Source organism: Vitis riparia, chromosome 11 (genome assembly GCF_004353265.1).
Source record: "Vitis riparia cultivar Riparia Gloire de Montpellier isolate 1030 chromosome 11, EGFV_Vit.rip_1.0, whole genome shotgun sequence".
Taxonomy (NCBI): Eukaryota; Viridiplantae; Streptophyta; class Magnoliopsida; order Vitales; family Vitaceae; genus Vitis; species Vitis riparia.
In genome coordinates, this window is record NC_048441.1 from 6266491 (window position 1) to 6290297 (window position 23807).

General features: G+C 35.4%; 1 protein-coding gene across 2 annotated transcripts in view; it reads right to left on the bottom strand.

Moving 5' to 3' along the window:
• LOC117925073 (cleavage stimulation factor subunit 77) overlaps positions 1–23807 on the bottom strand; it is an 88533-nt gene continuing 64726 nt past the window's right edge. For both annotated transcript variants that reach the window (XM_034843898.1, XM_034843897.1), the window contains 14 exons: positions 14765–14828; positions 13842–13962; positions 13629–13687; positions 13482–13550; positions 12317–12457; positions 11854–11918; positions 11359–11455; positions 9650–9709; positions 7897–8049; positions 6519–6585; positions 6333–6434; positions 4833–5006; positions 798–1007; positions 1–325 (listed from right to left, as the gene is read on the bottom strand). In XM_034843898.1, the coding sequence (XP_034699789.1) occupies positions 162–325; positions 798–1007; positions 4833–5006; positions 6333–6434; positions 6519–6585; positions 7897–8049; positions 9650–9709; positions 11359–11455; positions 11854–11918; positions 12317–12457; positions 13482–13550; positions 13629–13687; positions 13842–13962; positions 14765–14828 (1546 nt within the window). In that variant the 3' untranslated portion in view covers positions 1–161. The remainder of the gene's footprint in view (positions 326–797; positions 1008–4832; positions 5007–6332; positions 6435–6518; positions 6586–7896; positions 8050–9649; positions 9710–11358; positions 11456–11853; positions 11919–12316; positions 12458–13481; positions 13551–13628; positions 13688–13841; positions 13963–14764; positions 14829–23807) is intronic.

Consider the following 23807-nt stretch of genomic DNA (forward strand, 5'->3'; position numbering starts at 1 on the left):
TACATCCACAACTTTTATCTTTATTTTATTACTCATAATGAAAATAGATGTTAAATTATAGTACAAACAAATTAAGGATTACATTTTACATAAACAAAAAATAACTAAAGACAATACTTCCTAAACAAATATCTAACCAAGAACAAAAGAAACACGATAAATTAGCCAGTGCTGCCAGAGAGCTCTCCAGAAAATGCGCTCCCATAAGATGCTGATCCTGTTTGTGACGTGGTACCTCCTCGAGCTTTCCGAATTTGTCGGATCTTGAAAACATCTCTAGGGAGCGGCAGACTTTGCGCAGTTGCAGTTTCATCATCCTCTTGCCCTATCAATGACAAGTGAACTTTTAATATTAGTGACATTACATAGGAAAGTTCTCAAAACTACAATTATACAGCAGTTTTGGCGCCTGCTGTTTGTTGTTGCCTCAATCAAATATTGTGAAACATGAAACTCAACCAAGTTTCAGAGTACTGTCATAGCAAAAAATAACTCCTTTTTTACTTTATGTAATGATTATTACTATAACACGGTGTGAATTCAGATGTGGTGCCTAGCATAGTTGTGACACACATTACAACATGTTGGTCTGCTACAAAGCACCCTATTGGAACATCACACAAATAAGTTACAGTGCCTTCAAGCATTGAAATTCATAAAATGAATAACAAATATTTCCCACAAATGACATCTATGCCCAAAAAATATGTTCCCAATTTTGTAGGATAGCAAGCATAATGTGTTTCTAATTTTGTAGGCATAACAAGCATATTGAAAATGATACAAGGGGCACATACTGTCTAGATCTTTTCTTTTTCCAGGCTGTCTGTCTCTCATTGGTTTGAAAGATGAACCACTTGGGATGGGATGGGACTTGCTTGAGCCAGAGAGGTCACTTGTGCTGGGAACAGGACCTGCTGCCAACTGTGTTGAGAGCCCAGTTTGGCCTGTTGATACGTTGCTCTGCAAACAAATTGATAATACAACATCCACATCTGGTGATGGACCTAACAGGAACAGACTGACAATGATTAGTTATGAGAGCAAAGCTTCATCCCTTGATGAGACAACGATTAAGGGTCACTTTCTCTCTTCAATTTCCTATGAATGAATTATAATTTGACAACAATGTAAATGGTTGCGAGATAAGCAGAATTAGAAGTAAGAGCTATAAGGAAGAACTGTTCTCTCTTTAAATAGGACCTAATTTAATGCAGGCATGGATTGGGCAGATGAGACTAATATGAGTAAGATAACAGAAAAACTGCAAATATTTAAGCATTATTGCCTGGATAACAATTAAGTGACCTAACTAGTAAGTGTCCCAATGGGATGCATATCAGGTATCAATCATGACATTAGTAATAGCATAAATAATAAGCTGTTCATTCTTTAACGGCAGAAACTCAAATGGGAGGCAGAAATTTTTTGCATTGCTCCCCTCCCTGATAGTTTCTATGGTATGTGGATAAGGAACAGAAACAGGTGCACAGCATGCAATTCAATTAGGAATCAGGGATAATGGAGGCAGGCTTATTTAGATTACTTGAAATATTATAAGCTAGCTCAAGCACAAGACATATCTTCCTTTTCGATAGGATGAAAAGATTATTAATAAAGCAATGCTTGGAAAGAATATTAATACGACCCCTTTTCAGAAGGTTTGGAAGGATGGAGAGAGGGTTTATATGCTACATCTACGAAGCAATTGTTCAGTGCGCCTTATTCTTTGTTCCATCTATACCCATGGAGCAAAAAAATTTTCTTTGGTATTCCTAGAAGGCAGGGGTTTTCCAAGAGGTTAGCCAATAAGCTATGGAGCATGGGGATAAGGGTCCCTATCAAGGAGACTGCCATTGCTGCAGCAGCTGTTGAAAGGAAGACTAAGCCTAATATGGGAGAAGCTGTGTGGGTTCAGCTTGATGAAAGGGAGGAGCCTCCAGTGCCGCTTAATAGGGCGATGGGGGGGTTTTATTGACCAGGCTCCAGTGTTGTCTGAGTTGAGAAGTTTGGCTGTCAAAAGTTGGTTCTTGGAAGGGGATTTGCACCTATCTACTTTGGGAATAATCCTCATCTTATTTGAGTTTGAAGAAGGCTTGGATGTAGATATGGTCTTGAGCAAAGGATTGAGACAATTCAAGGACAAATTTATGCATTTGGACAGGTGGGCTGCAATGGGGGGTTATTTTTTACCATGCATTCAGGCCAAAGAGACATGGGTAAGACTGGTGGAAATGCCATTGCACTTATGGGACACACAGCTTTTCAAGAGAGTTGGAGAAGCCTATGGTGGTTTTATGACTCCCTAGTGATAATATTAGGGTTGAAGAGGTGATGCAGGTAAGCAGCCCAACATGAGTGATGCAGGTAAACAACCCAACATGAGCCCACTTGAAGGTGTGAATGAGCCCAATGTTAATTCTCTTACAAAAGAGATAACCCAATTTGGTTTAATGGTCCAAGAAGTAATTAAAGCCTAAAAGTTCACAATTGACCAGCCTACTATTTGGTTTAATCATTCAATCAGCTGGTTGGTTAATTAGTCAATGAATCTGGTCATTAATAGTTTTTACACTTCCTATGCTTGGAGGGTTGTTCCAAGATTAAAGGCAGATATTAATGTTGAATAGGTTGGATCAATCATCGATTATAGGTCAATTTCAGGATATTGCATGATCTTTGGGAGGAAATCTTGTTACTTAGAGGAGTAAAAAGAAATCAGTAGTGATCAATTCTAGTGCAGGGACAGCATATAGAGCTATGACTCATGGGAATAGTGAATTACTATGGTTAAAAATTATTCTCAAAGATCTAGGAATTAAATGAGAAAGCTTAATGAAGCTATGATAATAGATCAATCATCAATATAATCCACAATACTATATAGCATGATTAGACCAAACATTTGGAGGTGGTTCTAGATTTCATATAAAAAAACATAGATAGTGTTTTTATTTGTATATCATTCATTTCAATCGAGTCTAGGCAAGCTAAGAATGAAGAATATCTACTTACTAGCATGAGGTTGAGTATGAGGATTCTAATGAGTTCAAAAGGAAGGTTGACCAAATGGAAGAGATCCTATACATTATTTAGTTTCCCTGTTTTAATATTGACCCATAATTTATTGACCAAGGATTAAGGTTAGCCATTTGTATAATTCCTTTCTAATTAATTTTTTTCTTTATTTGATTATATCTATATCTATCTATCTATCTATCTATCTATCTATATATATATATATATATTATCAAAGATTTGTCAACCCAAGTCCAGACTTAAGCATTAAAATTTCAGCCCAGACCCGCTAATTGATATGGAGACGAGAAGAACCAAAATCCTCTTCTATCTAGTAAAACTGGTTTAACTCGATCAAGTTCTTAAGAGGCCAAGGTTGTAACATTTTTGGTTCACCAATATAAATATATTCAAACCAAACCTAGATCTAAGCATTAAAATTTCAGCCCAGACCCGCTAATTGATATGGAGACGAGAAGAACCAAAATCCTCTTCTATCTAGTAAAATTCGTTTAACTCGATCAAGTTCTTAAGAGGCCAAGGTTGTAACGTTTTTGGTTCACCAAAACTACTCTGAGTTAACTCAGATCCATGGCTTCAAACCCACAAAACAATATGATCTTCTTCCTTGTTGTTGGATTGAACTTTGGCAATGAGTGGTAGAGCCCACACTAGTTGAGGCATCACTGCAAAAGATTCCGATGGTGGCCCTCTTCTTCAATCTTTGTTGCTTGCTTACTTGCTGGTTGTGTTGGTGCCAAGATTGAATGGCAATATCATCTTTTTTCATTGTCTACCGACGATGAGTCCAATCACATGGGTGTAGTGACGATGGGTAATGTGGTGCTGCAACAATGCCTCTCCACATGCTCTAGCTTTTGTTTGGAATTTAGGAATTCGGAAAGTGAGCAATTGAGATGGATTTAAGAAATTTTCACAAATTCATAAGGAATTAAAAACATAACAAATTGAAGTATGGTAACTGTTACAAGTATTAAATATGGATATATAATAGTTTTAAGATAGATAAATATTGATCATTAATAATAATTATACTCCAACTAATAAATTAAATTATATAAATATAAAAATGAATAAATAATTCAATGCCATAAAACTTAATAATAGCATTTTTAAATATTTTTAGTATATTTATATAGATCTGTAGTTAAATATTTAGTTATTAATATTTAATAGTTTAAAATAATATACTAATGTAACTAAATATTAAATGAAAGAAGTTTGTTTTATTAATTATTGAGTTCATTTGACTGTGTTTATTTTGTTTTACCATTGTTATAATTTTTTTAATATATATATTTTTTAGTTTTTTAATTAATATATTTGGCTTATTGCACAAGGTACCAAGATCGATATGCCTTAAAGACCTCCCAAGTTAGTGACTGATATCGTATTTTTGAATCATGCCATATAGCTTGGTATTTTATTTTATTTTCTTTCTTGTTATCTTTCTTTGTTTCTTTTCCTTTCTACTTGTATTGCTTCTATTGTAAAGGACCACTCCTTGCAAATTCTTCTCTTTTTTATATGATAATTGTGGCTTCTAACACCAAAAAAAAAAAAAAAAAGAGAAAGGGAGAGGAAGAGAGAGAGAGAGAGAAGAAGAAGAAGAAATCATATGAACACCTAAAAGTAAGCATATCTCTCCATGCCATAATGTTGACAAACAACAATTAATGACTACTCCAATTAAATCATTTAAGTTCTGTATTTGACCTAGGAAGGAAAGGAAAAACAGATGGAAATTGTAAAATATGTGAAATATATTTTAAAAGGGATGCATGAGAGATTACCCTCTACAGCAGGCAAATTTGCTATAAATGCTACCAATGCAGGTGGCGTTGATTTCAGAATTTCATCAAGTGGATTGGCTGGTCTGCTACTGACCATTGGTACACTGGGATTTGACAGGGTGCCAGAAATGGAAGGAAGTACAGGTGCTGTTGTGCTTGGAAGAGCCCCAGTGCCTGCAGTCAAATAAAGATGAGGCCCCGAGTAGAAGTCATGTGCTACAATGATATAGGGTCTATTTGATAATTGTTTTTTAGAACAGTTTTCTTTTTTGTAGATAAAAAGACAAGAAAACACGCTTGATAACCAACAGAAAACAAGATGTTTTTAGATAACATCTTTTTGTTGTTTTCTGTTGTTTTCACTAGTTTTTTGAGACTTGTTTTAAAAAATAATTGTATAAACATGTAGAATGATTACAAATAAAACAATAGACATAACAATTATTTTTATAACATATTTAAAAATATTAAAAATTGGATAAAAACATTTTACGTTTTCAAATAGATTTTTGTTCTACAAAACATCATAAATGGATTTCAAAAATTGTTTTTAAAAACTATTTTTCAGAATTATTTTCGAAAACAGTTACCAAAGAGGCCCATAGTTTTACACAATATACTTAAAAAAAAAAAAACATATGCTATAATCGTATCAAAACATCTTCTATTGAATGGGTATGTTTCCTTTCCATTTGTAAAATAAGACTGTATCTTAACATTAACTAGGGCCTAACAGAGGGAACAACACAGGTACCTTGAAAGTATCCATGGAGCAACCATGAATCAAAATAAAAGAAAAAGAAAAAAAATAAAACCATGGTTGATCCCATGGTTCTAAAGTTCAGAATCAATTATCAAGTTTGAATTTTCAAACAAATATTCTAGACCAGTAGACATTTTGTACTTCTATTGAAAATTTTCAGATTTCAAAATGAAGAAATCCTAAGCTATCTGTCTAGGTAATTCAACAATTTTCAGATTCATATTATCTGGAGTCAAATTAGTAACATTTAATTAACTTAGAAAATTTCCAGTTTCCTTATTTTATTTTATTTTTTAATTTCAATTCTATTATTTGGGAGGATGTAGATTCCTAGGGGACCAGCTAACAATTTCTAGTAGGTTAATTAGAGTCTTAATAGGCCTTCAATAAGGCTTTTCACACCAAGAGAATACTGAGGCAAATGATACTATTTTTTTCTTTGCATTTTTGCTTGTGATGACGAGACTGCACCACTAATCCTCTAGGTGAGATTCCTAGAAGGCCATCGTGAAAGACTTTGCTTCAGTCCTTCTCTATTCTGTCTTTTTCCTGTTTTTACATCTTTTTTCCCTGTTTCCACTGCCATTATTAGTGGTTCCCCCTCCTTAAATCCCGAACTAGCCAAGTCTGAGCCTCTACCTTGTTTAGTAATAGGCAACCCCCTTGACCTTGTCTTACACCATGAACTAAAGTTGAGGACAAAACTAAGAAAATAATCATTAACTAAAGTTGCATACCAGGCTTTTGCCTTGGGTCGTAGACCACCATCTGAGAAGTATCTGGATAGAAGACCTTTGTAGCTGGATTGGAGTTGGTTGTAAAACCTGAGGCACTCTTTTCTGCACATAAAGAGGACTTCATAAAGGTAATTAAACAGAAAGTGTAACCAGATATCAGTTCAAACGATGAGCACTTAATTGTACCTGTGGAACCTACTCCTTTGAGAATAGCTGATTTCTCAACCTTCTTATTAATATTTTTTGCAAGCCACTGAAAAATTTGAATCCAGATTAATCCGAAGGTCAAGAGGTTAGGTAATGAGATGGATAAGGAGGAACATGAATGATAATGATATGACAGTGAGGAGATCTAGAAGAGAAAACTCCCTCTCTAGATTTCATGTTAACAGAAAGAGGTTCATGAATAGCACCAATAACTTCTGGGGTGCAACCATGAAGGTGATAATAAGTACAAAAATTGCAGCCTATAAAGTCAGGATTATTGAATATAAGGTATATGTCTAGATCACATTACGATCACATTGTTTATTGTAAACTTAATTTACATATTTAAATAGAATAATGAAATAAAGCAAAACAAGATTAAGTAAACCAGCATTCACACACTTCTGTTTTCATCCTTATCAGCAGAAAGTCAAAAGCAGAAAACTATAAAGAAAGTAATAGTCAATCAGTTGCAAAGAAAGATATACATTGTGACCCTAAATCCTACAAGCTTAAGTTTCTAGGAAAATTGGCATTTCAATGTGGTATCAAAGCCTCATTTGGTGGGAGGTCATGTGTTTGAATCTCACCACTGCACGTTTATTTTCCCAATTTATTAAGCCCAATTGTAAGACCAAAAAAGAGAGGCTACACAAGAGGAAGAGTGTTGAAAATGCCCCAATTAATTAAGCCCAAAAAGTGGGGCTACACATAAGGGAGGGTGTTGGAGAGAATGATATACATTGTGAACCCAAATCCTACCAAGCTTAACCTTTTAGGAAAATTAATAGTTCAACACCATCCATTTTAAAAAATCACCATACATAGACCATGAATGATGCGAATGCTGTTCTTTACAAAACAAAAAGTATATAGTATGAGTTATATATGGTTGCATCATGCTGCACATGGATAGTAACTAGAACCAAATGAGCAAAACAAGCAGAGAAATCCCATGGGAAAAAAAAATAGAGGGATGAGGAGTGTAATTATAAGAAACATAAACCATGATACTTAACTGCATGCAAGTGCAAGAGATTGTGTGCATGTGTGTGTGTTTGTGCATCAGATGTCTACAAGTACGTTCCAGCACAAACTTTATACGGGTAGCTTTCAGCTTTCACTAAAACGCATGGTGATAGAAGAATGAAGTGGCTCTCAGTACGATAATTTCGATAATTTAGTCATCCAAATGGCAAAACATCAAAGAATGGCAGATAATGAACAATATGAGAGTCATCTCTCAAAATTTGTTTTAGAGATATTAAAAACTTCAGTAATGCATGCCTAGAAATGAAAAATAATCACCATGACAGGCATATGAATAACAAAACAATTTAAACAAATATGAAGGTACCTCTTGTCGGGCCAAGTGATCCAAATCCCTTGAGGAGCATGGCCAAAGATCCATAAAACTATACCGTGATACAACATCTTGCAATGAACTTTCTAATGCTGTTGTGCCATCTTCACCTGTTCTAGAAAGAGCTTCTTTACGTCTTTGCTCAACCTATCTCAACATTACAATAGTCAGAGCACAAATCTTATGGAGTGAATAAGAAAATATTATAAGATAAACAACTAAGAGTTAATCATTTTAATAATTAGGCAATTACTTGGGCTAAGACAACTATTAATTCAATCCCGAGAATCCTATAATTAACCGAATGCATTTTGTATTCATAGATGTTTAAAATTCCAACTTGCTTAATATCCAACAACAATGAAGTCACTGACAAGTTCACACGTTGCCACCTAGACATTTAGTCACTTAATTAACCTACATTCATGTAGGACAACCTACATTCAAGGGTAGATAAATTTTATGGTAGAGAAAATTATAAGATAAGAAATAGAGAGAAAGAAGAAACAATGAAGAAAAGATGGAAAACCTTATAGTCTCACTAAGGCCTTCTAGGAGTCTCACCTAGAAGAAAATCAATGGAGTCTCACTATTGAGGGTTGCAACCTTGCAATGAAAGAAAATATAATAATATTCATATCAATTCATCCCTTTGATTTACATTGATTAGCCTATTTATAGGCTTCTCTAAAAAATCCAAAGTCTACTAGGACTCTAATAACCTATTATGATTCAAGAAGGCAAGGTCCTAATGAATCCAATCCTCCAAAGAGAAAAGCTTGTGATAAATAAAATCACTAGAAGAAATGGAATTATTTGTTTTCTAATTAATAAGTAGTAAATACATTTTCCCGATAGGGTGCTAGTTGGTTAGGGCGAATGTCGGATGTGTGGTAGAAGTGCACGGTCCAGGTTTCGATTCCTAACGTTGGTTGAATGCCTTGGATTACCTGTTGCTGGTTTTGGCAAGCTCAGTCAGCACCCCAAGGTTTGGGTCCCCATGGAGAGTCTGAAGAGCTCAACCATGGAAGGTTCCTCCCTTATCAAATAATAATAATAATAATAATTAGCCAATACTCTTCTATATACTTTCCACATAAAAGCTATCTCAAGTTTGTGGGAAGGGATTAAGGTGTAGACAAAGGAGGTTCCTAGTTAAATTCAAAACATAGATTAAAAAAATAAAAGAAGAATATTTTATGGCATTAAGTCAGCCAGCTCCATGCATATTGAGGCCTAGGATGAAGCCCCTTGTATATTGAGAGCTGATTTTAAGACATTTTGTAAAATTATCAAGAGCTGATTCCTATCTCTGTCTCTTGGGTTCTATGATTAGAAAATCCTGTTACAAATTGTTTAGCAAAGCAAAAGGCTAGGTAATTGGTATCTTGTAGGGCATTAATTGATCAGATAAATATTTCAATAGCCTTTTTAATTTATATCAATGGATTTCTTTTTTCTAATCCAAATAATAGCAGTAAGAAGAGGCAAGCATAAGATGGTAACTACATGTCATTGTTGATGACAATACAAAAAGTTGATTGGAAGGAAAATAAATGCAGAGAAACAGGAATCAAACCAACCCACCCACCACCAACTGAAAAAAAAAAAAAAAAAACAAAGGATGAAGGATAAGAAGAAACAAAGAAAGAAAGAAAGAAAAAGAGAGAGAGAGAGAGAGAGAGAGAGAGAGAGAGAGAATAAAGATCCAAATAAAAAACATGATAAAGACAAATGCCATTATTACCTTCAACATGCTAGCAAGATCTCCATAGGTTTGTTCAAATTGAGTAAATCGTTTCCAAACCTGCAAAAAGAAATAACATCAAAACCATTTTCTAAAATGTCAATAAGCAAAAACTTAAATTATATATAAAAACCTTGAATTTTAAAATCTTCGGGAGAGTGAAACAAGCTAGAAGCACAAAACTGTTACTGAGAACTGCCATATAGGAAATTCTAACCAAACTTGAAGATTTATTTTCAAATTCATATATGAACAACACCATTGATCTATTGAAAATCCACCCTCCACCAGAGGGAAGCTTCAAGCTTAACTTTGTATTCCTTGAGTACAACATCATAAAGGGGTGATTATTAAGTCTCTGAAAGCCAAATAGGTTTGGTCTAGCCATTGAGACTAAGAGAGTGTTTGGTAAATTCACTTAATGACCGAATAGGTCTTCATAGCTCAATTTTAAGTAGACTAAGCATATATTTGGTAAAATAACTTAATAGCATGACTTAAAGCAAAAACAATTTTAAGAATTAAGTCAAAATAATTAACTTCTTCTGAATTTCAAATCTCTTTTCCCCAATTTGCCCACATACCTCTTTTACATCCATGACTCATTTTTTTATAGTAACTATTTTATAACTATATTATATAATTTTAAGCTTCTATGATACTTTTAATATGGATGCTTAAAAAACAAATTTATTACATAAAATTAATGAAAATAAATATTAGTTGAAATTAATTAGGGAAAATATGTCAGCTTGATAATTTAAAAAAAAAAAAAATTAACTTTACTAAATAACCTTAGTATTTAAAGTAAAAATTTAGGTAGAAATTTTATGTTAACAACTTACGAATAGTTTAAGTCAACTTAAGTCGTTAAAAAATAAGCATTAAGTTGTACCAAATGCACTCTAAGATTCTAGCTCTATTGGAGGACCTCAAAGAGGTAAAAGTTTTGACATCTTCCAACATTTTGATCAGGGGAAGATTCTTCAACCGTTCCACCTTAGGTGTCCTAGGGTAAAAGAAACCAAAGGAGAAGTGACTGTTGGATGAGGATTATTCTGGATCTCTCTAGAGACAGATTATTCTTTTGCTTGGAGGTTTAGGTTCACAAATCAAGATACCAATACGTTGACTGATAGAGGAGTTCCTCCATTGAGTTTAGAGCCAATTTTTCCCCTCCTCAACAGCTCTTGGTCCTTTTCCCTATAGTCTTTTCTTGTAAAGTCGTCTTTTATGAAAGATATCTCATCCTTTAGTTTTTCAATAAGAAACAAAAACTTTATTAGTGAAGAGAAGTACAAGAAAGAATAAGTGACCTTGAACTGAACAATATAATGTTACAAAAGAAATGGATAACACAAAAAGGCCCTAACAAGGAAACCTAAGAAAAATCCAGCTCATGGGCATAGCAAGGCCCCAATAAACTCCCGTATGCCAAAGCTCCAGATTGAGCCAATTTATCTGCTACCTAGTAGACTGTTGTAGGAATCCAATTGAAAGAGTATCCCAAACCTTTATAGGGAAAAAAAATATTGAAATCCACTAACCCTCCAATCCCATTCATGCCTAGTCAATCCACCCATCTCATCCATGTATTTGATTTCTCTTATATTATAATAATAAAGTTTATGATAAGAAAGATTTTGATTATAATTCTAACTAATACTATTAAGTCCAAAGCAAGGCAAAATAAAAGATAAAGACTGTACCTCCACAGATTCATCCGGTGGGAGAGAGCTTAAAGCCCGTTCAAATAAAGCACGGATATTTCTATCATCATTCAAACGAGATAAAAAATCCGCATATCTGCAACAGTTGATCAGGACATAATAAATGATATTGGAGAAGTCATATTGTCTATAAAATTACATCCACATAAACAGAGCCCTTATAAGTGTTTGCTGGCTCCATTGCTCTTATGTATTTGGAATGCTTGCGGACTAGACATATATTGATCTGGCCAGTAACATTACATTCTGAATGTTCTGACTTCAGAATGTTGGACACTACAGGTCTAGTCAGAGACTGAGATCCATACAAGCATTGCATTACATGTATACAAGCATATTACAAGAATCAATAGAGTTTCCCATGAACATGATACTTTAAAAATTCCATGTTAAATGCTAGAAGAGTCAAGAACACAGCCATCACTAGGAACTCTGATATGCATAATTTCTAATTAAGGGAAGATCTTAACATACTCAAGAATATATCCAGGTTCATGCATAAATCTTTTCAACCCAGCTTCAAAAACGTTGTGTGCAACCTGTGAAAATATAAAATAATGATAATGAAAACTTCCAAAGAATTTAAAACTAAATATAACTCAATAGACTGTTTAAAAGTGGCTAATCAAAGTCAACTTATTTAGAGTAGTTTCAAATCTTAGGATTTGAGTGCAAATACAGGCATCAAAATTTTGGGACACCCATTAAGATGGAAAATAGAAAAATGGAAACAATCAAACATAAATACCTTCTAATTATGACTTACCTGCCTCTATCAGTGCCAATAGAAAATCCAATTAAGCAGATTCAACCACTTTTTGTTCAATAAAAGATACCAGTAAAGCATGAAGACCTGGCCTTTTATTTTTCCATTCATTTTATATAATATATAATACCATCTCCAACTGATCATGAAATAAAACTGTGACATAGTTACCTTTGGATCCTTGTCAAGACAAAAAGCCATCATGGCATATGCAACAAACACATGGTACGTGCAGTTTGGGGATTTACGAGCATCTAAAAAATACTTGCGAGCTGCTTCAACTCCCTCAGTCCTTCTTAGAAAACGAATGAACTGCCACATTAAACACAGTAAACGAGTTACAAAAAGTTTAAAGTTGCAAGCAAACATGAGGCCACATGAGGCCTTTTCTGTAAAAGCCAAAAATTGGGAAAATATACAGATCAAATGGTTATCGGATTTCTGTGTCCACCAAATAACATTCAAAAGTGCTATGTAAAAGATGAATAAATATGGGCCATAACATATGCTGAGGAAAAAGGGGAATGTTTTGTAACTTCAGAAACAGGCACATTCTTGTTCCTTCAGTGGGTATGGTGGGGCTCCACTCTCTGTGAGTGTGTGCATGCACCAAGGAAAGAGGGGAACACTTAGTAACTTCAGAAAGAGGTACATCCTTGTTCTTTCAGTGGGTATGGGGCTTCTCTCTCCCTCTCTCTCTCTTTCTCCCTCTCTTATTTTTTACTTCAAGGTAGGGACAAGGAGGCAACTGGAACCAACTGAAAAAATAAATAAATAAAAATAAAATAAAAGATCAAAATCCTGACACTATTGCCTAATCATTTGTCAAGCAACTAGAAGAAGGGGAAAGAAGGACAACTGATTGGCAAGAGGAGACACATGCATACCAGAAGGTGGGAGAGGAGAGCAACCTCCCATCAATTGTTTACCATTACATATTTCCATTTTTTTTTTTTTTTACTAGCAAAGAATATCTTTTAATAATGAAAAAGATTACATCCTAAAGCATGACAGATTCTTTTCTAAAATTATAGCGAGCATAGCTCTATACAAACAAACTACAATGTAAGATAAGAACAAAACAACTCCCCAGATCTACAGAGGTTAGTAATGACACAAATAGTGATGCATTCCATAGAATCTCCTTTATAGATCTTCCTTTCTCTTCTTTTAGACCTTTGTATTCTACTAAATGTTTGATACTTTCTATGCTAAATGACAGGAATGGCCTGTGAACATAAACAACTGATCTGTTCCAGAAAATTTTCTGACATTGCTACATCAATTGTATCAGGCAGATTGACCATAACATGTCCACTAAGAAAGCATGCCTTACTTGTATATGTACCAGGGCTGTTGCATTGACACCATCCCCCAAAAGACTCTCATATATTTTCTTTGCTGGCTGCATGGAAGTTAAACCATATCAAGAAGACAATTACCAAGAAATTTGACCTGAGGAAAAGAGAGCAAATTTTAGTACCTGAATGGCTCCACGTGATTCCTCCAGCTCAGCATAAGCATACCTTAGCATGTCTGAATCTACTCATGAACAAAAAATGGCCTTTTAACTGACATCAAATTATCAAAACTACACATGCAAAATATAGCTAAGAACAGCAACAAGCATAACTGGCTCACAATTAAATAATTGAAGATTTTGAGTGTGAGACAAAATTAGGGAACGATTAAATACCAGGAAGAGCCTTTGATGCTCGCTGAAATACTTTGATTGCAGCATCAATTGAACCATTTCTTGCATGCCATGTAGCATAGTCATACCATATGTCAGGATAATGGTATAAGTACATCAGACACTGGATAAAAGCACAATTCAGAGAGCAATCTGAGAGCCACAAATTAAATGAATAGGTAGAGCGTACAACCTTTTCCCTAAAGAAAAAAGGTTATATGCCAGTAAAACAGGGACAAGCTTAATGTCATTTCATGAGCAGGAGTCCTACTAACACACCTGAACATTTTCCTCAATTTTAAGTAACAATTTAAAAATTTTTGGAATTCCACTTTATTTGTAAGAAAAACACCTAAAAAATAAGCAACACCACTGATAAATGATCTATTTATCACAATATTTGACACATTTCACCACCAAACATCTAATGTTGATTTTTTGCAAAAAAATAAGCAATTTATCCTGATTAATTTCCTTTCTTCTTTTTTTTTTTTTTCAAAAACTTCATTACTCTGCATTTTCATTTCCAGCTCCACTGAAACCTGAAACTCACTGAAAAAATCAGCAGAAATGTCCTAAATTCTTGAACAGAACAACACTGATCAAATAAGATGGGTACACAAATCCACGAGTGTCAATAAATAGATCCCAAACAATATGGTTATATGCAAGCAAGGAAACATAGGTTCAGATGATTCAACAAAGCATTAAGTAACATATCCGAGAAGATAGTAGTAAAGCATGCTAGCCTACAAGGCTACAGCAGAAAACTTTTCAGTGAAGAATAACTTCAGGAAAATCCAGGCAAGCAATTAAAAACATATCCAATATAAGAACAGTGCTGTTTGCCATACACTGCAGTGAAACAGTCTCAACTTCAGATATAATTGTGCTGGAATAAAAAACACAACTATAGCTTCTACTACCTGCTCATACGTGTACAAAATTCGTTTGTTGGACGAATTACTGTCTATCCTTTGAGGGTTTCCTCTGAAAATAAAGATAATGAAATTATACTAAAGTAAAAAATCTCAAGAAAACTTCATTAAAACGATTAACTTGCAGTAAAGGAACATAAGATGCACATCATCACAAATAAAAGGCATTTGAATTCATATTTTTTAAGGTAAAAAAATGCTACAAAGGAAATAATAAATAACAAATAAAAGAAATTTTCCTAAATAAGAAAACTCAGATGAATTGGGTGGCAAAACTAGAAAGGAGAATCAGAAAACTAACTTATTCATGTTCATTCTCAATCAACAAACAATAGTCCTATCCAGATATGACCCTTGTTTAACTCTATGATGAAAATAATTCAACATAAAAAAATAAAATAAAAAAAGAAAGAAAAAAGAAACTCTTATGATGAAATTAGTTCAAAATAAACTCATAAGTTGGCTGGTGTGCAGGGTGTTTATGTCCATTCAGATTGACATAAGAGACAAACTACATTCTGCTGTCAAAATCTATGTTCACAACAAAGTCTGTATGGCCCAAACAAGTTATGAGTTATCATTGGAATGCATATTCATCAATCTTATGCAGTGTGTCAACACTTGCTCAAGGGCCAACGTAAAGATGGGCATTGAGGGGCCTATTAAAACACCGATAGTACTTTTTGGATTTTTTCCTGCCCCAGCTGAGATTGTGATGGCTATTCAAACCGAGAATCAACCTTATTGTAAGGCTTAAATCTCATAGTGGAAGAGGATTGGCTGGTCTCTCTAGAATTAGCCTAGAAATTAGACGGGCATAGCATTGTGCCACAGGTTGAGGGGAATCCTCCAGATCTCTAAGGACATTGAAGCCTCTTTCTCTTGGACTAAAATTCAACTTGGCCCATTAGAGTGCCAAGTTGGTTTAGGCAAATGCAAGGATGTGTGGCAAAGGTGCACACCATTGAAAATTTTTCCGACAATTTGAATATTTCAAAAGAAACTCAAGTAAAGCTCGTGGTGAATAAGTTGAAAGGTAAAGTTTCTGCATGGTGGGAACAACTTCAATATAATCTTGAACGACAAGGAAATCGTACTTGGCCCAAGATGAAACGGTTGTTACAAAGACAATTTCTCCCTTCGAATTATGAACAATTTTTATACCAACAATATCAAAATTGTTAGCAAGCCAACCTCATCGTGAACGAATGCACAGAGGTATTTGATCAATTACATGCCCGAGTCAATTTGTTTGCGACGGAGGATCAATTAATTGCTCATTATATTTTAGGCTTAAAACTAGTTATTCAAGATCGACTAGCTTTTCAAGGGGTTGGACCATGACAGATGTTGTAAATTTGGCGATGAAAGTGGAAAATCAGATCAATAGGTCCATGGTGTGCAGAATAACTTGCGGCAATCAACCCAAGAACCTTCTTCTGCTCCAAAAGGATTCAACAACTTTAGGCATCAACGATGATAGCAATAAAGATGTCACTTCAACTGAAAATTCGGTGCAAAATTGAAGTGGAACTTTAGCCCCTGTTCAATCTAATAGTTAAGGCCAAAACCAATAGCAACAACAAGTTAGTAATGACCCTTGTATGCGTCCAAACCTTGGAAAATGTTTCTAGTGCAACTAACAAGGTCATCTTTCAAACAATTCCTCAATAGACGATTTGTTAACTTTGTAAAAGAAGGTAGCAGTGAAGAGGAATAGGTTCTTGAAGAAGATATCTATAACGGTGTTGAGTTTGCAGAAGGAGATGTAGGAGAACAAGTGATGTGCATTGTCCAACAACTTTCGCTCACCTTAAAGAAGCCGAACAACTCTCAACGATAGAAAATATTTCGAACTTGATGTGCTATTCGTAATAAAGTGTGCAACATGATCATTGACAGTGGCAGTAGCGAGAATGTTGTTTCCAAGGGTTTGGTGAAAATATTAAATTTGAAGACTGAGAAGCATCCTTCTGCATGCAAGATTGCATGGATTAAGAAGGGTCCAAAAGTTCAAGTGCTAGAAGTTTGTAAGGTTCCTTTGTCGATCGGGAAGTATTACAAAGATGAATTCGTATGTGATATGGTAGATATGGACGCTTGTCATAGTTTATTAGGGAGGTCGTGGTACTATGATGTTGATGCCACTTATAAGAGTCGATATAATACTTTCATCTTCTGATGGTTTGACAAGAAGATCGTCTTGATGCTATAGTCTTGATTGTCAGAAAACAATTCGGTTACTAAGAAAGATAAACCGCAATTCACCAACATAACGGACCCGAATTTCATTATGTCAAGAAGCCGCACACATGTCCCCCGGATTAGTTTTCTTCTAGTGGAGGGGATTGATGCAGCACACAATCATCATTAGTTTCTATTTTAAGTTCATCATTAGTTTCCTATTTCTTTCCTAGTTTCCAATTACCTTGGTTTCCTATTTCAGTTATTTCCTTTATTTTTGCATTACAAACATTATTTAAAGGCTTATGGTAATTATTAGGAGTTCAATATATTTTTTTAGAATTATTCCCTAATTTTCATATCCTATTGTGATCTTCGTGTTTGTTGGAGTGTTTTTTTGTTTCGGTTTGAAACAAACCTTCCACTGCACCAATTTCTCTCCACATAATCCACAACAGAGAGAGACACACGATCCTCCAAAGAGGCTTGCCACTAATAGAATTCCCACAAAACACTTGAAGAAAATCACCATCATATTGCAAAAATTGTTTGGCTAAACCCATGCCATCCCAGCCTATGAAAAAATCCTATGCGACAATCCCAAAGTAATCGAACAATGCAAGAAGAGATGATCAATCGTCTCTCTACTCCTACAAAGGATGCACCAATCAGGGCTACGGGCTTTGAAAGATCTTCTCAGATATAGCATGTCATTGGTATTTACCTTCTCAAGTCTTGGCTCTTTTTGTCTATAAGTCTTCACAAACTTACCCAGTCACTTTTGTGACTCTCAAGATAATCCTCGAGACTCATTATCTAAAAAGCCTAACAAGGAACTACACCCTACTTCATTATCAAGGTTATGAATTGTGTTGAATTGAAGTGTATATAAGTTTATCCCATTTTAAGTTCTTAGTTCCAAATGAAAAGAATTGTGTGGTTGTTGCATTTCTCCACTCCCAACTAAATCTAGAGAGATGTGTCAACTAGTGGATTAACAAAACAACATATTAAGACCTAACTAACAACCTATTATGCTATGTGTTTTGTGTGTAAAGTTGACCAAAGTGGGTTAGTCCCATCTAACCATTATATTAAATAAAAGGGAAGATTAAACCCAAATCCATAGGACTTTATCCAAGAAAAGTTACTATTTCAAAGTATTTGCACTATATGGTATTCCCTTTACAACAATATGGTTTAGTTTTGAACATAAGCCATGTTTAGTACATAGGAATGGACATCTCATTTTATCCCCAACAAATGGGATTTCAATTGATTCTCAACAAAAAATATTTGATTCTCTTGATGCAAGAAATGATATAGTATATATTAAAATTAATATGTTACCCCTTTTCATTTCTATTATGTTTGTATGACTTTTATAATCAAAAACTAGAGATGTGTATCATTATATTAATGAAAACATGAGAAGGATAAGGAGTCCTTCCCACGATTACAAAAAAACCTGATCATATTATGATTGACCTCCTCTATTGTACAAAGAGTCTATATAAAAGGTTTAAACAACAAACACAACTCCTCTAAAGGATGTTCGAACATTTTTTATTTACACATCAAAAGCCAATTTAGTTGGATAACACTAAGAGGATGCCATTAAAAGCCGTGATGCACAAGGCCCAAAAAGAGGAATAGAAGTGAAATCCCACAACCCCTCTCGTCTTCTACTCATCCTAAAAAATTCTAACATTTTTCTCTCATCACACAATCCAAAACAATATGTGACAAGCTATTTGCCAAAGGATCTTACCTTTATTGGAGCTTCCCAAGCCCCTATATTATCACATATGCTCCTAAGTGGGATCCAATCAATCCTAACTTGTCTGAATAAATAGTGTTAAAGCCTCAAAGTTATCAAACAGTGCAGAAAGAAATGATGAATAGATTTTCCATTCCTCTTACATTAAACATATCAATCATGCCAGGGATTTGAAAGGCCTTCTCAAGTGTGACATGTCGTTGGTATTTACCGTCTCATGTGTCACCAACCAAGCAAAGGCCTTAACCTTAAATGAGACTTTAGATTTCCATATAAATTTCGTCAAGGAGAAAAGAACAAAATCTTATGTATTAGACAAAGCCATGAAGAATGATTGGACTGTGAATAATCCTGAAGGGTCAATGACCATGCTCTCACATCTAGGATGGATGAAAACAAGTGCACACAAGTAAGGGATGACGTGAGTCTTTCAAGGTCCTCAATCTTCAAATTGATAAGGTCGAGATGAAAATTAAGATTCCAAGAAAAAGAAGAGTGACCAAGGATGATTGAAATGGTAAGATTTTTTAATCTGACAACTCTATAAAGACATGAAAATTGTGAATATGAAGGTTGATCCTCCTACCACTAATCCTCTCAAAAGTGAATTCCCATCCCATCATGCACCACAAAACAAGTATAACTTGAAAAAAAGAAAATGGAACACCTACGTAATGGCCTTCCAAGGACGCCTATGTGACCATCTAACTATAATGTTCTAGTCTCATCCATCAAGATGTGTCCCATAAATGTCTAGAATAACTCGATACCAAACGCCAAAACTTTCCCTATAGAACCTTTGAAGTCATTTCCCTAAGAGAGCACAATTCCTCAGATAGATCAACCCAAGTCCTAGACCTCCATACTCACTTAGCCTTACACACAATGTCCTACCTAATGAGATAATCTTTTTTACCCTTCTTAACTCCTAACCAAAGAAAATGTCTTTGCAATTTCTCAATCTTAAATGCTAGTAACACTGGAATCTGGAAAGGAGTTAAGAAATAGTTAAGGATATGGGATAAACATATCTGAATTAGAGTAATTCTACCCCCTAGAGATAAAAATGTCTTTCTTCCATCCATCTAGTCTCCTCTAGACCCTATCAATCATTGGATCTCAAAACGCAACTACCTTTGGATTCCCCCTTAATGGAAGACCCAAGTGAGTTAAAGGTCAATCTGTGGCTTTGCATTTAAGCATTGATGCCAACTTGGTAATCAAACCTTGATTTATGTTAATTCTAGATAGAGTGCACTTGTCTAAATAGATCATTTTTTTATATTAGAAACGAAGAAATATGTATTAATAGTAGTAAATATACAAAAAAAGCCTCTATAGTAGTAAGAGAAGGATGAGGAGTCCTTCCCTCAAAAACAGAAACTGAACAAAGAAGAAAGCACCCCACTATAGAAAACAATATACAAAGAAATCCTCAACTATCTCAAACTTTTGAGTCACAAACTGCAGTCCAATTGAGTTGTAAAACACTCAGAGGAACTCATTTAAAAACTATAGTACAAGAGGCCCAAAAAGAGGAATAGAAGAGAAGTAAATCCCATAACATTCTTTCTAATCTTCCTTTATCTTCAAAAATCCTAACATTTCTCTCTTGCCACACAATCTATAACAAAGTGAGGCAAGTGATTTGCCAAAGTGTCTTGCCTCTAAGTGAATTCCCCAAACCTCTAAATGCAATAATCATCATGTCCTCAATACTCCGTGGTGGAACCCAATCCAACCCTACTAAAAAGAAGGGTTTGTGCCAAAGCCCAATAGTTAAAGTACAATGAAGAGAAAAGGGTCAATCGATTCTCCATTTCCTTTGCATAGAATGCACCATTGAGGACAAAGGGATTTGTAAGGTCTTCTCAATTGCAGCTTGTCATTGGTGTTTACCTTCCCATGTACTACTAACCAAGCAAGGGTCTTAACCTTTGAAGGGGCTTTAAATTTCCACAAAAACTTGGCCAAAAGGAACAAGATAGGATTTGAGAAATTTGATAAGGCTAAGAAAAAAGATTTAACAGTAAACAAGCCTGATGAGGACAAAGACCAAGTTCTTGAATCCACCATAGAAGGAGAAAAATACACTGAACTAAGGGAGGACACGAGTCTCTAATGAGTTCAATTTTTGTATCAGTGAGATTACGACAAAAATTAAAATTCCAAGAAAGTGGATAGGAATTACCAAGGACAACTAAGGCGATAAGGTTTTTCATAGAAATAACTCTATAAAGACCAAGGAATTGAGAACATAAAGGTTGAGTACCCTACCATAGATCTTCCCAAAAATGGGTTCTCTCCCCATTCCCCACCACTAGATGGATATATGGGGAGAAATCTTGGAAAACTTGAGCAATAGCCTTCCAAGGACATCTATGTGACCATCTAACCACCATGTTGGCTTCCCATCCATTAGGATGTTTCCCATAAATACTCGCAATAACCTTATGCCAAAGACCACTCCTTTCCCTAGGAAACCTCCAAAGTCATTTCCCTAAGAGAGCAATATTTCTCAAAGAAGTCTTCTCGAAACCCAAACCTCCCAACTCCTTTGGCCTACAAATAACATCCCACCTAATAAGATGATCTTTTTTCCTTTCACCCACCCCAAACCAAAGGAAATCCCTTTGCAACTTCTCTATCTTTGAGGTTATTGATATTGGAATTTTGAAAAGGGAGAGGAAGTAGCTTGGGATGCGAGACAAACTTGACTGAATTAAAGTAATCCTCCCCTACCCCCCCCCCAAAGACAAAAAAGCCTTTTTCCACCCATCCAACTTTCTCGATATTCTCTCAACCACTGGATCTGAAAAGCCTACTGACTTTGGGTTCCCTCCTTATGGAAGACCCAGATAAGACAGAGGCCACTCTGACACTCTGCAATCAAGAATCAAAGTCAAACTAGACAACAACTCCTGGCTTGTATTAATACTTGAAAGGGTGTTTTTTTCTAAATTGATTTTCAATCCTGATACTTGCCCAAAAACCAAAAGGATTAGCTTAAGGTTTTGAACACGTTCAAGAGAGGCTTTAGAGAAAAAAATGGTGTCATCTACAAAGTGTAGTAAAGACACTTTAGTCCTATCCTTGCCCACAATGAAACCCTCAATTAACCCAGTTTCCTCTGCTCTGATCATCATCCTGCTTAGAACATCTGATACTAAGGTAAAAAGAAAGGGAGAAAGAGGGTCTCTTTGTCTCAAACCTCTAGTAGCCTTAACCCAGCCCTTTGCATTTCCATTAACTAGAATTGCAAAACTAATTGAAGGCAAACATCCCCTCATCTAAGATCTCCATTTTGGGCTAAACCCCTTCCTTTGTAGCACATGGTTCAAAAAGCCCCAATCCACATGATCATAGGCCTTCTCAAAGTCGATTTTGAAGACCACCCCTTCCTTTTCGACCTACTTTTTTCATCCACCACTTCATTGGCTATCAACACAACATCTAAAATTTTTCTTCCTTTAACAAAGGCTCCTTTCTAATAACAACTCATGATTCAAATTCCCTTCTTGTTCAAAAAGATCAATTCTACCTAAGTCCGAAAGAATGGAATTTTTCCTCTCTCTTAAATCTCCAAAGGCCACTTTATTCCAATCTTTTAACATTGATTTAACAAACTTTAATTTCTTCATGAACTTATGACCTTCCCAACCTTCAACCAAACACTCTTGTCACCAAGCACTAGAATTTTCCTTAAACTCAGGAAGGAGCAACCACATATTCTCAAACCTGAAAGGAGACGGGCCCCACTTTAAAGGATTAGTTTCCAAACAAATTGGGTTATGATCTGAGGTCCATCTAGGAAGCGCCTCTTGAAGAGTTTGAGAGAAAAAATGGTCCCACTCACATGAGAACAAGAATCTATCCAGCCTCTTGCAAATAGGAACATCTTGCATGTTTGACCAAGTAAAAGCCACATTTCTAAGAGGGGGATCAAACAAACCACTCTCCCTTATAAACTCGTGAAAACACCTCATATTCGAAGTTAACCTAGAAGCACCCAATTTCTCATAGATCCTCCTTATTACATTGAAGTCCCCCCCTACACACCATATTGGAAAAGTTAGACCATATAGGTCTTGTAGCTCCATCCAGAAATCCCTCCTCCATAAAGGCTTATTTGAACCATACACTTAAGTTAACCAAAAGGAACCTTCTTCACCAAAATTCAACTTCACAGTTACAGAGAAAGACTCTAACACCTTCTATGTACACTTGAACTTATTTGAATACCACAGGATCAATACCCCCCGAAGCCTCGCAAGCAGGAAGAAAAACCCACTCTCTGTTTCTTCCTTTCCAAACACTACCCACAAACGTCCTCTCCCAAATTTATCTCTTTGTTTTCAGAAGCATCACAATATCTAGATTTTGAGAGCTTAAAATTTTTTTGACAATTCTCCTTTCCTTTTTAGAGCCTATCCCTCTTGTATTCCAACTAATGATCTTCATGCAAACAGAAAAGCGCCCAGCAAAAACCACAACTAACTTAGGCCTCCCCTTGGATTCCACAAACAATTTTGATCTTTCATCTGAAATAGACCTTGTCCATAGAAAGAGTAGTCTTACTCTCCACCACCACACTTTCTTCACTTTTTTTGACAATTTTGATCCTCAAACTCTCCAACACCAAATGAACCTTTACCATCTTTCGAGGCGTGAGGCCCTCAATCTAAAAGCCTTCCAACGGGATAGTGGGAGGTTCTGAAGCTGGGGACAAACTTGGACCTGAGACTCAATGCTCCTCCGGGCTACTAAGTGGTTCCATATGGAAAAAACAACCTTTAAGTTTTTGGTTAAAGGCTTCTCTAAGGGACGCCACACCTTCCGAAATAGGCACGCCAACAAGAAGGCTAGACTCGTCACCAGGAACATCCTGAGAAGCAAGGCTTGACTCCAATGGATTCAATGAAAGGGGTTGGCACCAAACAAAATGAACTGTAGAAACAAAAGAGATGGGAAGAGAGCTTGGAACAAAAGCCCCGACCAAAGGTTGGTCTTTCTCTAAGGATTCTAAGTTAGGAAGACACACATTGTTTGACAAATTGTAGTGTGAGA